Genomic DNA, 16,144 nt, shown 5'->3' on the forward strand with positions numbered 1-16,144 from the left:
CACATTGTGCATTGGATAGCACCACTTTTCTTAGATATATTAATATCACACCCAGTGCAAATACATAATTGGTCAACAGACATTTTGATATTTAATATATCGTGACCCTATATTCAAAAAGTGCGAACTCAATTTTGGGCAAAGTGAGTTTTTGATGCAAAAGGATTCCTCAATGCATGATCCACGTCTGGTATAAATTTGAAACCAAAAAAGTAATTTTTGCACTTTTAACAACAATTTTTGTTAATATGCTATCTTAAAGTTAAATTTTTATAGAAGAAAATAAGTGTTAACTTCCATACAAATTTTACATCATTTTTTAAAACTTCAAATTTATTTAAAATTTATTTTGTATATTAACAAGATAAACATGCTGAACACAAAACAGGTGAAGATTAATAAATCGAATGTATAGTTTTTTAGATATGATCATTTATATATTTGTATATAAAGCCAGTTTTAGACTTTAAATAATGTTTTTCCAAAAAATGTAAAGTTATTTCAGAAATCGTTTATAACACTAAGATCTATAATATTCTATGGTTCCAATTTAGAATTTTGATTATAAAAAAGTCTTAAAATGTGCAAATTATGGAGTATTATTCAAAAAATATTGGTACTTTTTATATTAAAAAACTTTTTATAATTTAAAATATTTGTACTGAGACTAAGGAATAGTAAACAAGCAGATATGCCATGAGTTTTTCTACTTAAATGGTGTAAATGCATCTTATTGGACTTACTGGTTTGACTTATATCCCTTAAAAAAAACATTTCATAAAATTATAAAATAACGCATATTATTAGAAGAAATTTTTGTTCTATTCTTTAAACAAAACATTCTAACTTAGAACAAATATTTGTTTTTTTGTCGACCAAAAAGTGCTATCTTAAATAAGTCGCTAAAATGTGCAAAATATTAAAATTTTTTCATAGGTAAGAATTAGTAAGGATGTTAAAAACGTATTCTGGAAGAAATATTGTCTTTTAGTGCAATATTTCACGAATTAAATAGTTTTTTTACTTTCCTGAAAACTAGACTTTTTTGATTTAGCACTTTTTGAATATAGGGTATCGATATGTATATATGTATAATGACACTTCAATAAATAATAAGCCGGTATAAGTATTGAGGTTATATGCAGGACATTGAGGAAATATTTAAAATATCATGTTTTATTGTTAAATTTTTTACTTCAATTTCTTTATTTCAATAAATTGTCCTCACAGTATTTAATATTAAAATATTTTGCCAATTGTAAAACACGTTTAGTTGCACATTATTGCGTTGCCACGTTTTTATTTACGGCAATAAATATTAATAGCTCGCGGATTAGTAATATAGAACGGCTTTGCCATTTAATTCGTAAAAACGAGAGTGAAGCTAAAGATATAGTCACAAAATATCCCTTGATTAATGAAAGTTTTGACTTAGCTAGCGCGATTTGAAAGAAACATATCCTTTAACAAAGAATCAACAACAGCCCTTAAAACTATACAACGCACATAGGGGCACAGACATATTAAAAAGAGCGATAAATCAACCACTGGATTTTGGTACAAGTGATTGGTATCATTGAAAAGATAATATTCTCTAGTTTATAAGTAGGTACGTAAAAATATTATAACCCACCGAACAAAATTATGCAAAAAAATTATAAAATATAAAAATACCAAAAATATTTTTTAATATATAATAATATTATATATGTTTAATATATGTTTAAATAAATTAAAATACACTCAAGGAAATTTTTTGGTCAATTTTAAAACAAGTTCACAGGGTACAGAATTCTTTGAATATTTGATGATCATAAGTACTTAGACATTTACTAATCGAAAATTTTCTCAATACATATATGTTTGTATGTAGTAACAATTGCAACCTTAATTTTATGATTAAGTCGTTTCTAATCATTACCACAAAGTTAAAGAAAAATTTTAGTAACTAAGTACTATAATGCATTCATTGATATTGTAATTCGAAATTATCATCCTTAAATGTATCGATCTATTATTGTACAGATCGTTAATCTAAAGATGTACTATAATAGCGGTAATTACCTTGAATCTTGTTTAGAATATTTTCTAAGGAATATTGAGATAAGAAGTTAAATTAAGTAATATATTGGACATATTATTAACTGAAGTTAGCTACTTTTAAGCATTTATTAGTTTCCAGTAATGAACATACAAACTGTGAACATATTCTATTAAATTTACTATATACATATGTTATAAATGTATACCAATTAGATATATAAACAAATTTAATAGTTTTCTGATACCTAACTATTCTGATTGAAACTTAAATCGAATGTTTGCTGGATAATGCTTATGTGTATTTAAATTTTGTATCTATTTTAGAGCTTAGACTTCACAATATATTTAAAAACCATATAAAAAAATTATTGTAACCGAAATTTTACTTAAAGAAGTTAATTAATACTAAATAAAGTACAAAAAAGGTGGCATCTCTAAAAAAATTAAATTTTAAATTTAGTATTAAATAATTTATAATTTTAGCAATTTTAGGAAAAAAATGACTTTTTGCATATAAACCTTATTGAAATCAGTTATTAAATAAATCAGGTTGAAAAAATCTACGTGTATTTGAATATTTTCAAAATATTATAATTATAGGCATCCCCTATTTTAACTGATATATAATAGTTATGGACAGTTTTGGGCATTTGTGTTACTTTTTTACCTTTAAAGTTTTGAAAATTAAAAAAATAATAATCATAATTTTCGTTTCAAGTTAACTGTGCATTTTGACACTTCGTCAGTATATTATTGGTTTGACCCATACGCCAAACACTTGTTATTGAGAAAAACGAATAAGAATGTTTAGATAAACTTTTCTCAAAATTTACGTGGTAGATTTTTTTTAAATTTTCACACTTGATTTCGACATGTTTTCAACAAAATTATAGATTTACACACCGTTATGTAAAATTGAAAAAAAGTTATTAAGATTTTAATGAAAACAAAAATTTGTGTTTTATGGTCTATATCAATTTTTTATTTTTGTTTTCCCTTTTTATGGTCTATATCCATGCAAAATGAGTATTTTTTATGCCCACCATCGAAAAAGATCCAAATGAAAACAGCTAGAAGGCTGACATTTTTCACAAATATTTTTTATTTATGTAGGTTGCTTGGTATTGAATATGGACAACAATTTCACCCATAGCCCCATATACATACATAAGTGTCCGCCCAGAATACAGTTTAAATAGTCAAACCTGGCTTAGAAATACCAGTATAGCGATGAAATTCAACAAAAACTAGTTTTATAGGAAGCACAAACACTCTACCAAATTTTATGAGGATCGGCCCATAAGTGACCCTACCCCTCATATATTGCCCTCCATCAAAAATTACTTTAACTATAAGCTTAAAAATGCCATTATAATGATGAAAATCGAAATAATAACGTTCTATAGTAACCAAAATGTTTCAACCAAATGGTTTGAATATTGGTCTATATCTCTTTCACGTATGTATATGGGACACCGGTGTCCCAAGATTTTTTTTTAATTTTTCTTGATGCAGAGCGTAATTTTGAGTTCACAGCTACAGTAAATAGTTATTTCCATAGAAAATTGGTTCTTTTTTAGAATTTGATGGCACTGCAAGCTAAAAAGGATAATATCCTTCGATAAGTATTCCAAAAACCTAAAAATATTAGTTACCTATTTCTATATCCCATAATACATTCTCAATCTGCTATGTTGGATGAACATTCTGATGGTGTTTTTAAGGAAGTAAATCTTCATCAAACATCCTAATGGCATGGAACTATAACAAAATGTCAGACAAACAATTATATACCACTTAATTAATAATTTCTTCGGAAAAAACGGAGCTGGTGATAAAAATTGCATTTTTTACTTCGGCACTCAAATTATTTATGAATTGTTGTTGTTTGTGTGCAAAATTTTCACTAAATTTGTAAGATGGTGTTACCAGATCAGCACATATTTTATATGTATACAAAAACTTTCAAATTATGTATGCTGAAAAATAACAATCAGTGTAATAGATCTGTCAAAATCCATATACAAATAATGTAAACATTTTAAAAACACCTTGTTATGTGTGCTTTGATCTACGTTTTTGTTATGGCAGTGAAGCAAAACAATAGTGATTAATTAGTTTTCAATTTTTGTATGAAAATTGTGGTCTATACGCCAAACAGTGGCATATGGAGCAAAACAATATTTATTTAGTGTTAAAATTGTGAATGGGTTTCGGAATCGGAAAGAGGATGTCCAAATTATATACAATCCACTCCTAACTCAATTTTTTTAAAAATGGTCGGTGGGTCAAACCAATAATATACTGACGACTTGTTACCATTACTATATCTTAAAAATTCGTAAATTAATTCTCAACGACATATAATATTATAATTCGTAAAGAAAAATTAGATTTTTTCAATAGAACGTCATATTATTAACATCAAGTATAGGTCCTTCAACAGGAATTATTACTCCATTTCAAATATTTTTTTTTTTTCATCAACTTTCAACTCAGCTCAAGCTCAAATTAAAGCTTCTAGGAAAATTTTTGTGAACAAATCTTATGTAGAAAAGTGTCTACTTTCAAATGATATATCAATTGTTTTATAAAGATCAGTTTTCACTTTTGACTTATCGCCACAGGTCTCTATGTGGCTGCCCCATCGTGCAACGTGGAGTTACTAGTTGCCTTACGGCTCTAAGTGAGTGAAGATAAATACGTCGGGTTAAATACGTTTTTCATATAAGGAAAAAAATATCGTATTTAATATTTTAAATATGCGTATTTTAACATAATTATACAGATTGTACACATAATTGCAAGAATAATGGACATATATTATTAAAATTATAATTCTAAATTGCAGATAAAAATATTTTAAGAAATTCATTAAGTTATATGGCAAATATAACTTAATCTTAAAAAAATGCAAAACACGAAGTCATTGATGCAGAAGATTTTAAAAAATTCAAAATTCTTTAAGTTTATGAAAATAAATGTAAAATTATTAGTTTATGGGAGATCTGTTTAGTGTATTCTTGCAATCGCGGAATACGCAACCCAGTGAAGAATACAGGCAATCAATTATACTCTTAAAAGTTCTTTGAGATCTTACAACGACCACTGTAGCTATATCTTTCGATCTCAGATGATGGAAATCAGTGGAGGACATAAATCACCGTTTATGCCATTAAACTGAGATTTTAGATTTCCAAATTAAGTTTGTAGAAATGTATAAGAATTTTTTAAAATAATTTTTTTAAATATGAGTTCTTGGAGGGATGTGATCACTATGACCATAATCTTCGACCTCGGAGAATGAAAACCAGTGGGGAGCATAACACATAGTTTATGCTATCAAACTGCGTTTTTAGTTTTTCCAAATTGAGTTTTTGGAAATTTATACAATTTTTTTTAAATGTAATTTTTTCATATATGAGTTCTTGGAGAGGGGTGATCACTATGACCATATCCTTCGACCTCGGAGAATAAAAACCAGTGGAGACCATAAAACATAGCTTAAGCTATCTAACTGCATTTTTAGTTTTTCCAAATTGAGTTTGTGGAAATTTATACGATTTTTTTTAAATGTAGTTTTTTCACATACGAGCTCTTGGGGGGATGTGGTCACTATGACCATATCCTTCGACCTCGGAGAATGAAAAATAACAGGGAGCATAACCAATAGTTTAGCTATCTAACTGCGTTTTTAGTTTTTCCAAATTGAGTTTGTGGAAGTTTATAAAATTATTTTCAAATGTAATTTTTTCATATATGAGTTCTTGGAGGGATGTGATCACTATGACCATATCCTTCGACCTCAGAGAATGAAAACCAGTGATGAGCATAAACCATAGTTTTTGCTATCTAATTCCGTTTAAAAACGATTATTTTATTATTATTTCACTTCTATTAAAAAAAAGAAACCTTCTATATATCATTGTAAAAACAATTGGACTCATTATACTTATACTTAACTTATTAACAATTCATATAAAAGTCCATCATGCGTTAAAAAAATTTTTTAAACCATTTTAATCATTTTTAAATGTTGGAATTTAAAATGTTTCTAAACATTATTTATTTTGCAGTTGCAAGTAACTATTTCTATTTTGTTCGATTGCAATTAAGTTTTCGTATATGATTTTTTACCAAAAATAAGGTCGAACAAGTTTGATAAAAAAATCCGTTACATTTTCTATGAGCTTTAATGTGAAACAGAAGAAAATAGTAGTTAAAGTGACAATCACCCTTATTATGTATGTCGAAGTCTCGTCGATTTTCTATCGAATTTTCAAAATGGTATTACATATGTCGATTTTCTTTAGAAATATAATATAATATATATAATAAGTTAAAAATCTATTACTAAAAATGGTATTATGTATGTCGTATTTTAATGGAAAATTCGACAGAAAGTGTCGATGTGTATTTTACTGGCGACAAAAACTTTCAAAGCTATTCGCAACAGTTCCCGTAGCTCAAATTTGCTGAAATTTGGAAGTTATGATTACACCAGAGAAACATATAATATAAGGTTCGAATATTCGAAGTTAAGTTCGAAAATTCCAAATAAAATTCGAAAATTTTTTTATGGTTTTAAAATACTCTCTGAGTCATAAAAACCTAAAAAAGAAAATCAGAATATTCGAACATATGTTCGAAAATGTTTTGAGTCTACTTAAATCTGTTCCTGTAGTCCAAAGTGACTAAAATTTGATAATTATGATTACTATGGCGGCAATATAGTATTGTGTTCGAAAATTCGAAATTAAGTTCGAAACACGTTTAATGGTTTTAAAATAATCTTTAAAAAAAATTATTTTCAAAAATTCTTATACATTTCTACAAACTCAGTTTAATGACATAAACGGTGATTTATGTCCTCCACTGATTTCCATCATCTGAGATCGAAGGATATAGTTACAGTAGTCGTTTTAAGATCTCAAAGAACTTTTAAGAGTACTCAGAGATTGCGAGAATACACCAATCACATCTCCCATAAACTAATAATTTTACATGTATTTTCATAAACTTTAAAAATTTTGAATTTTTTAAAATCTTCTGCATCAATGATTTCGTGTTTTGCATTTTTTTAAGATTAAGTTATATTTGCCATATAACTTAATGAATTTCTTAAAATATTTTTATCTGCAATTTAGAATTATAATTTTAATAATATATGTGCATTATTCTTGCAACTATGTGTAAAATCTGTAAAATTATGTGAAAATACGCATATGTATTTAAAATAAAAAATACTTTTTTATCGCATGCGATACTTTTTTTCCTTACATGAAAAACGTATTTATTAATGAGGGATCATTTTATAGATATTTTTTCCTTACATGGAAAACGTATTTAACCCGACGTATTTATCTTCACTCACTTTTTACATATAAATGGATTCTGTCTAATAATATTACGTCAAATTCAATTTCATACTCATCACAATCAGTCCGTACTCTGAGGGACAGCGTATGTTAATATATTACATAATAACAAAAAGTATCAGGTACGATTAAGAGGAAGGTTTAGCATTTCCGCGCGATCTACGAATGTTGAAATTTCTGGAGTTAATAATAGTGTATCAGTTGTTTCAAGAAATGTATGTTCTTTGATCAGATCTAACTTCGATTCTTACGTAGAACTAAATATGAATGCGTTTGTTTTGCCAGAAATATCGACAAATTTACCAACGTCTTCCGTTAACGCCGACATTCAAAAATTATTGCCAAATCTTTGTTTGGCGGATTTTAATCCCTTTGGTAGCCGGCCTATTGATATACTTACTGGCGCTGATTATACCCTAGGATTATTTTACCGGAAATAGAACAAAACATATTAGGGTCGTTATTAGCACAAAAGACGATTTTGGCTGGATTTTGACAGGTCCAGTTAATCCTAATCAATTTAATTCAGTTATTAACTTTCCGGAATATTCAACTTGGGCGAATAGGAACTGAAATACTTTTATCGAAAAATTTACTTGATTATCACAAAATAAGTTCACTGAAATATGTTTACGTTATGCCTAATATTTAAGTAGTTGAGGGATCTGCCATAAAACCAACTATGATTCATTACGCTTAAGATATTGCGAATGAATTACACAATGAGACAAAAGAAACGAAAATCGAAATACCTGGGAAGTGATACTATTTTTTCTGAAATGTAGATCCGAGTAGAACAAGAACCTTTTTTTGAAATTTCCCAAATACCTCCAAAATCTTGAGATACGGGTAAAAAAAAGGTTAGTAACTTCGCTGAATCTCAACCGATTTTAAGTTTTTGGAAACTTAAAATCGGTTTAGATTCAACTAAGTTACTGATTTTTAAGAGCTTAAAATATGAAAACTCGGTTTTTTACCCGTATCTCAAGATTTTGGAGGTGTTTGGGAAATTTCAAAAATATATTCTTGTTCTACTCGGATCCACCTTTCAGAAAAATGGTACCACTTCCCAGGTATTTATTTTTGTCGCATAGTGTTATTTGTTACAATATGCTTAAGATATTGCAAGGTGGCAGGCAATGTTTAAGCGAGTTTTGTTGCGAGCTATATACATTTTAGCAATTGCTCCTTTTCATAAATTATACGATTTTTAACAACGTTAGTATCTAATACCAATTTTATACACCTTTGTTGGAAGATTCTAAAGAGTAAACCGTTAACGGGACTTAAATATTGTTTGCCACCAAATTAAGCTTGTTCCTTTTGTTGTCTATGACAAGCACTACGTGCAATTTATCTTTAAAATAAAAACCTTTTAACCTTCTACGAGGTAATCTTTTGGTTTTTAAATAAAAATAGGTCTACGTCTCATAAATAAATACGTCTCACCAAATAAAAACTAGTAGTTTTTGGCTTTATTTGGTTTTTTATTGAAAAACTACTAAAATTTCTTTGGTTTTTCCTTACAAATTAAAACTATTTTCAAATAGTTTTTGTTGAAAACTGGAACAAAAACTAGTTAAAATTACTTAAAGCACATTTTCCAACACTAATTTTACAACATATTTAGCTTTTTTATATATTAAACAAAAGAAATTGTCAAAACAAAAAAAAAAAAAATTTTAAATTTCAATTTTCAATTTCAATTTCAAATTCTTTATTTCAATAACCTAGCCTATATAGGCCATAATCGGTTATAAATTTCTACTTATGAATAGTTTACATAAAAATGATTTTTTTCATACTTAAAATTATGATTTAAATAAAAGTAATAAATTAAATTAAAAAAAAAAAATAAAAATTGATATACTACAATATTAAAATACCTCATAGCCAAAACGTAAATACATTCAATTCCACTTTTAGTTTTCAATGAAGTGAATTTCTATAGGCTTATAGTTTAGCGCAAAAAAAATTTCAACAAATTAACAAAAATATTTATTTTTTATTAATTTTATTAACATGAACCAAGGTTTGTATTTAACTATTTTGAGGGATAATTTAAAGCTATCAGCAGAAAAATGGAAATTTAATAAACATGTAAACTACACCAAGATTTTCAGGTTTTTGTGGACTTGCAAAGATACAGATGTCAATTTTTCTTAGAAATGTAAATTTTTTGAAGAATTTGTTATTAATGAATATAAATATAGATGGGGTTCTAACCGGTATTTACCCAATGTATGGGTAAATTGAGGACAAAGGTTTAAAACTGTTAAGCCTTAATTCAATTTTTTAAATCAAATTAAAATTTATTACTTCACCATTCGAATTAATTCATAAGCTGAAGCCTTAGGACTTCAAAAATGTTGAATTCAGTACTTGTATAATTCATTATTTAAAGGCTTAATTCCTTGCTGAATGATTTAACATTTTTCAAATTCAAATCTATTACAAAATAGCTTTAATCGTTTTTTCTTCACTCATTTTGTATGGGATTAAAGAAAAATATTCAAATAAAAATGTTTATATATTAGGGGGGTCTTTTATTTTTAGTAATTTTATTTAGTATTTTACAAATACAATTGTTTTTATTTTTATTTCAGCTAATTAAATTTGATTAATTAATTTTGATATATTATAGATGAAATTAAACTAAAATAAATATAGCCCCTATTTAATTTTACATAAATGACAAATCTTATTCGAAACATTTATAAAATTTTTTAAACGTTATTTTTGTGGGTCTTTTAATAATATTTTCGAAATATAATTTCCATTTGTAAAAAGTTTGAACAACCGTTATACATACACATACGTACACGTATAAACGGAATTAAAATATTAAAAATTTCAAATTATTTTTCAAATTAAAAAATATTTTTCAAAAATAATTTCTATCATAAGTGAATTAGAATTTTTATCTTATGACTCCGTCGTTGATAACAATTATGTGGTTCCTAAGCAAAAGCGAACAAGAAAGGTTTATAAGAATCCAAATATAGAAAATAATATATTATTTAAGAACTATTTTCAAATTAAACATTTATTTGAACAATCCTAATACACACATGCTTTAATATATAGGATATGGATGGAATGATAATGAATGAATGAATGAAGCGGATGTATCCTTATGCTGCAGTAAATACAATAATTACTGACGAATACAAATTGTGATTAATCAGAGTCCATTTACGTTAAAAAGTACACTATTCAGAAGGAAATGCTAGCACCACAAAAGGCGTTCCGTGGCTGATTCTTTTGTGTTAGGGACCGATTCTGTTCTAAGCAAACTTCAACGGACTTGTATGTTTTACGATCACATAATATGTATGTATGTTTCTTAGTATATTGTACATAAATATTATGTATTTTTATTTGCAGCAATAGTGTTATAACTTAAAAATAGAAAAAATTTTCTTGTGCACTGAATTTGTGTTTATTATTAGTCTGAATTATCTTTCTTATTGTACAAACTTACAAATATCAGCTGTAAAATAAGTTATTTAAAACTCTTTTATATAGAGATAAAAACTTAAAATTTGAAAAATCTTTTAAGTTGAAATTTTAGTTTTTGAGATACAGCACTCTGGCTGCAAACGAAAGGGTTTTCATTCAATCTACTACAAATTGAATTTAAGAAAAATTTCGCAATTCAATTTGGAGTAGATTTGAATTAAAGAAAAGTTGAATCATTCAAAGCAGAATGTAATTCAAACATGAATGAATTCAGTATATGAATTAATTAAAATAAACTCAAAGCCTTTGAATTAAGCTATTGAATTAATTCCTGAGAATTAAAAAAGGGATTGGAAAATCAAACTTTCTATTTCTGAATTAAGATTTTGGTGAATTAAGCTCAAATTGATTAATTCGAAGCTCTGATTGAGGGTAAATACCAGGTATATTCCTTTTTTTCTATCTTTTTGGGGTATTTATAAAAAGTTTTTTTATATTAAATTTTTTCATAAACAGGTTGACAATCGCTTCATAAATGTTTTCAAATATTTTTTTACATTTCATTTGTTTTGATAATAATAAAAATTAACAAAATACAATTAAAAAAGCAAAATAATTTCAAAAAAATTCGTTCAAATGCGGTACGTTGAATACAAATTGTAGAGAATGAATATATCAGTAATGCCTGCAGTTACATATGTATGTAGTGCAACCATAAATGTTAATCTTTTTAGGTTCAAAAATGGGAAGTTCTACACGAGAAAAATACCAGAAATACCACCTACCAATTGGTGGAAAAGCTTAAAAGGGTTTTATAGCACGTAATTGGAATCTCTTAAAAAATGTCTACAAAAGAAAACATACATATCTATAACTTTTATCACATTTACAGATGCAGCATCCACTTTATATAATTTAATAATAAATTAATTTTTACTTTTTACAATCCGCGTGTTTAAAAAATTTTGTACAACTTAGTTTATACCCAGCTTTTTTGTAAACACCTGGATATTTACCCACCTAGGTATTTACCCATTTTTACATTTTCATTCATTTTTAAGAATAATGGAAACAAGTCGGTTTTAGTGACATTTCTCAAAAAAAAAACCCAATATAGAGCGTTTTGAGACGATAAAAGATATAATTTTTTTTTGTCGGCCACGCATACTTTCGAGTTGATGTGGCTCCAAAGTTTAATACATTTTTGTGTATATCTCGAAAACTGTTTTGTTTACAATAAAAATTTATACATCAAATTAAAGGTATTAAAAATACCGATTAAAGACGTGCACAGTTACAACTGTTTGCACAAGTTTTGTAGTGTCTACTACTGTGAGTGCGTATTGATGAGTAGTTGAGTAGTTCTGGTACAAGTTGATATTGTTATTTTCTCAAACATAGGTTGTGTGAGTGAGTACAAAGAGAATAAGAGTAACATACTTGTTTTGCTATACTTTTGTCAAACAAATAAAATAGATAATGATGGTTGTACAACAAATAACTTATTGTATGCTGCAAGCGTATAAAAACACAGTTGTTTAGAAACATTTTTTTATTATTTCATAATGTATATTCGGTATCTCGTGATCTATAGGAGATATCGTAGCAAAATTTAACATAGTTAGAGCTGTGGTGTTTGCGCATCTACTTACAATCTGTAGACTCCGTAGGTCCAATGGAGTCCAGTGGTAAGGCCCTTAAAATTGGTCACCTCGACTCAATTTTTTTAAAATCAAAAAAAATGCATTTATGATCCGAATTAAAAAAAAAAAAAAAAAAAAAACATTTTAATGAAAAAATGCAAAACAAAACTTTTGAAAGGGTCCTAGTTTCCTAATTGAAAATCCTGATCTCAGTACAATTTGCCAAAAAATAAGTTTTTAAATGTTGTCGAAATTCATCTCAAATATTCCCTAAATTGTAAAATTTTTAAGAATATTTTTGGTCCACAAAAAGACTTTTATTTAGCGCATTACAAAGGACACAAAGATTTTGAATTTTTTCGAAATATGTAAAAATTATCGTAATTTTAAGAAAAGTTTACAAAAATATTTAGCTTTTTACTTAATGACTTTTTTAATTTATGTAGGAATTCTGAAGCACTAAAAGTAATTCTGTGGAATAAAAGTACTTCAAACAATTTTATGATTTTTTTTCTAAAAAATGTAGGAAACTTTTTTTATAATTTGTACTAAGATCATTATTTTCAATAGGTGGGAAAATAATTTTTTATTTTTTTTCGAGTTCACTACGACAATACATCATTTGAGACTTGTGCCTACTTTAAATCACAAAAAGCTGTTTCTAGTTACACTTTTCTTTAGATCAGATATTAGGCTTAGACTTTTTTTGAGAGACATTTTTCAAAATTAAAAAAAAAAAAATGTTCTTTTAAATGTTGTATTTTAATTTTTTTATCAAATAAAAGATGATAAGGAATATCTATATACTCTGGAGACCACCTAAGAATATTTATGTAAAATTTAATTTCAATATCCTCAATATTTCACTAGAATTATTTTCAGAAAATGTTGAATTACTATCAGAAAATATCACAGAAAAAACAGATTTAAAAAAAAATCATTTAAACGATTAATCGAAAATTTTAAAATGGTTCAATTCATTTTGTGTTTGAATCATAAACGTATTTAACAACAACAAAATTAGAAACAAATAAAAATTTTGTGTGAAATCAATCAAAAATGAAACTTCAATAAATAAAATAATTGAAAACGAGGTTTTGGTAATTGAAATCGTTTTTCAGTTTAAATAAATATTAAATAAAAAAACTGAAAACTGAACTAGAACTAGAACTAACTAAAACTGAACAAGAACTGAACTAGAATATTAAATAAAAATATAAATAAATAAAAAATTAAAAATAAATATAAAAATATTCACTAATTTATTATTCATTTATTACATATTTTTCTTTTGTTTTGAAATAATCTTATTTAATATAAATAAACATACTGCATCAATATAGATTTTTTGTATTACTATAAGTAACAACAAATAGTCAAAAATATTTGTAGTACAACAGTTATTTGAGAGCAAGAAACAAATACAATACAGTATTCAACTCAAAACCATAAGCAACTGGTATTGTTTTTGTGGATAGAGTGGATGAGCACAAGCAAAAGCATACAATATCAGTTACACTCATTCTCTCATTTATACTTATAGTATTAGGTACTCACCATGGTGTATTTGTTTTACAAATACTTTGTGGTGTACTACTGCACGTCTTTAATACCGATTTTGGGTTTTTTCCGGAAAATATATATTTTGACCCGACTTTTTTTTCATCTAAAAGAAATCGGAAAAAATGTCTATATAATTCTATTATAAATTTCTATATGTTAATAGCCAATGAATTAAGCTTTTATTTAAGGTATAAACCATTTCTGTATCTAATCAAATGAAAGAGATATTTGATTTTAAAAACCATTTATTTTATAATTTAATTTACATATCAACAGAGTTGTCAGATTCCAATGATGAAGAAAATAGTTCCTCGTGAGAAGCCAACATTTGTATGTTTGTGTCATGCGGACCTTCCGAAAGAGGATTATATAACCTCTATGGTATGTCCAACACCGGCTTCGCTTAATAAAGATTTCCTGAATAGACGGCCTACGGCCGGGCGCAAAAATTTTCTCCTGTATGGTATGTCCAAGACCGGCTTCGCTAAATAAAGATTTCCTGAATAGCCGGCCTACGGCCGGGTGCAATGATATTCTCCTCTATGGTATGGCCAACACCGGATTCGCTTAATAAAGAAATTCCTAAATTCTCCTCTATGGTATGTCCAACACCGGCTTCGCTTAATAAAAATTAGTATACATACGTTTTTTTTAATAGCAAAATCATAATTATTAAATTATTAATATCTCAGGAACTATAATACTTACAAAAACATATTATTCCTTAATAAAAAACTCAATATCTTGGCTTTTAAACAATCTAATTTATATACTTACCTATAAAGGCATTTTTTTCCTGATTTTTTAGATAAACCTCAAAAATATCGGGTCAAAGATTATGTTTCCCAAAATTGACCTATAATAGGTCCTTTTTTGTATATCATGTTACATATCATTGGAAAGGTCTTTGAAATACCTTTAATTCCAAACACATTTATATTTTTCGAGATATAGCCATAAATATTTTGAACTTTAGAGGCCCGCCCACCCTAAAGTAGGCGTGGCCGACAAAACATTTTTACGTCATTTCACTCACAAACGAACTCTCTATTAGTGGTGAAATTTTCGACGTGATTTGAAAAATGTGACTAAAACCGACTTAAATAATGTATTTTGATAATTTTCTTACTATCAATATATCGCAATAAAAATTCGGAATATTAATGACAATATGTATAGTTTTCTATGACACCTGTGGTATATAGACACCTGGTTATTTACCCACCTACGTATTTACCCATTTTTACATTTTCATTCATTTTTAAGAATAATGTATTTTGAACTTTTTTTCATTTAATTATAAAAAAATATATACATACATAATTTTCTTACTATCAATATATCGCAATAAAAATTCGGAATATTAATAACAGTATGTATAGTTTTCTATGACACTGTATTCTGTTAAAATCGAGTATTTTTAAAAATTTCATCGAAGAATCTTACATATAATGCTCCACTATTCGCAATTTAATTATTTACCTTGTAGATCTTAACAGGTTCTTTTAGATAACTACGAATTTAAACATAATTGCATTAAAATGTAAAAATTAAATCGGCCTATGAAAATTAGAAGTGCAATGTTGCAATTCTTCTGAATGAAAACAAAGTTTTAATAATATATGTATCAATGTTTGTAAAGCAACAATGCTAAGTTATTACAGAAAGATCATACCTTCTTGGATATCCGATGAAGCGGAAATCCTGATTGTGTTGGAACATTCAAATATCCGGACAAAATAGGTACTTCCACATCCATTATAAAAAGTAACTACAAATATTATTCTGTTTTTGTTAAAAAATTTTATATATTTTATTACACATCTTGCAGACAATAACAAAAATGTTTACTGCAGGGTTGATAAATTAAGTATTATGTACATTTCAACCCAGGGATGTAAATTATTTTATGATTCATAATATTTAAATATAAAACGGTAACCAAAACGAAATTGCTTTAGGTGGAGGAAAGGTATATTAATTATATTATATATTATATAATTAATATATCTTGAAGCAGTTTTGTTAATACATTTGGTACCCTATATAAGGGTT

General features: G+C 26.9%; 1 protein-coding gene across 3 annotated transcripts in view; it reads right to left on the reverse strand.

Annotated features, from left to right (window-relative positions):
• The window catches only part of LOC119601163, a 164,888-nt gene extending 148,936 nt beyond the window's left edge, over nt 1-15,952 (reverse strand). The window contains exons 1-2 of one of the 3 annotated variants that reach the window (XM_037951923.1): nt 15,765-15,875; nt 14,084-14,192 (exon numbers count right to left, since the gene is read on the reverse strand). In XM_037951923.1, the coding sequence (XP_037807851.1) occupies nt 14,084-14,086 (3 nt within the window). In that variant the 5' untranslated portion in view covers nt 14,087-14,192; nt 15,765-15,875. Of the gene's footprint in view, nt 1-14,083; nt 14,193-15,571; nt 15,684-15,764 lie in introns of those variants that run through there. The other 2 variants (XM_037951922.1, XM_037951924.1) reach the window with 2 other exon arrangements.
• Nucleotides 15,953-16,144: the final 192 nt, after the last annotated feature.

Source organism: Lucilia sericata, unplaced genomic scaffold (genome assembly GCF_015586225.1).
Source record: "Lucilia sericata isolate MDLA Ls3-8-SP2 unplaced genomic scaffold, ASM1558622v1 Contig000145F_arrow, whole genome shotgun sequence".
NCBI lineage: Eukaryota > Metazoa > Arthropoda > Insecta > Diptera > Calliphoridae > Lucilia > Lucilia sericata.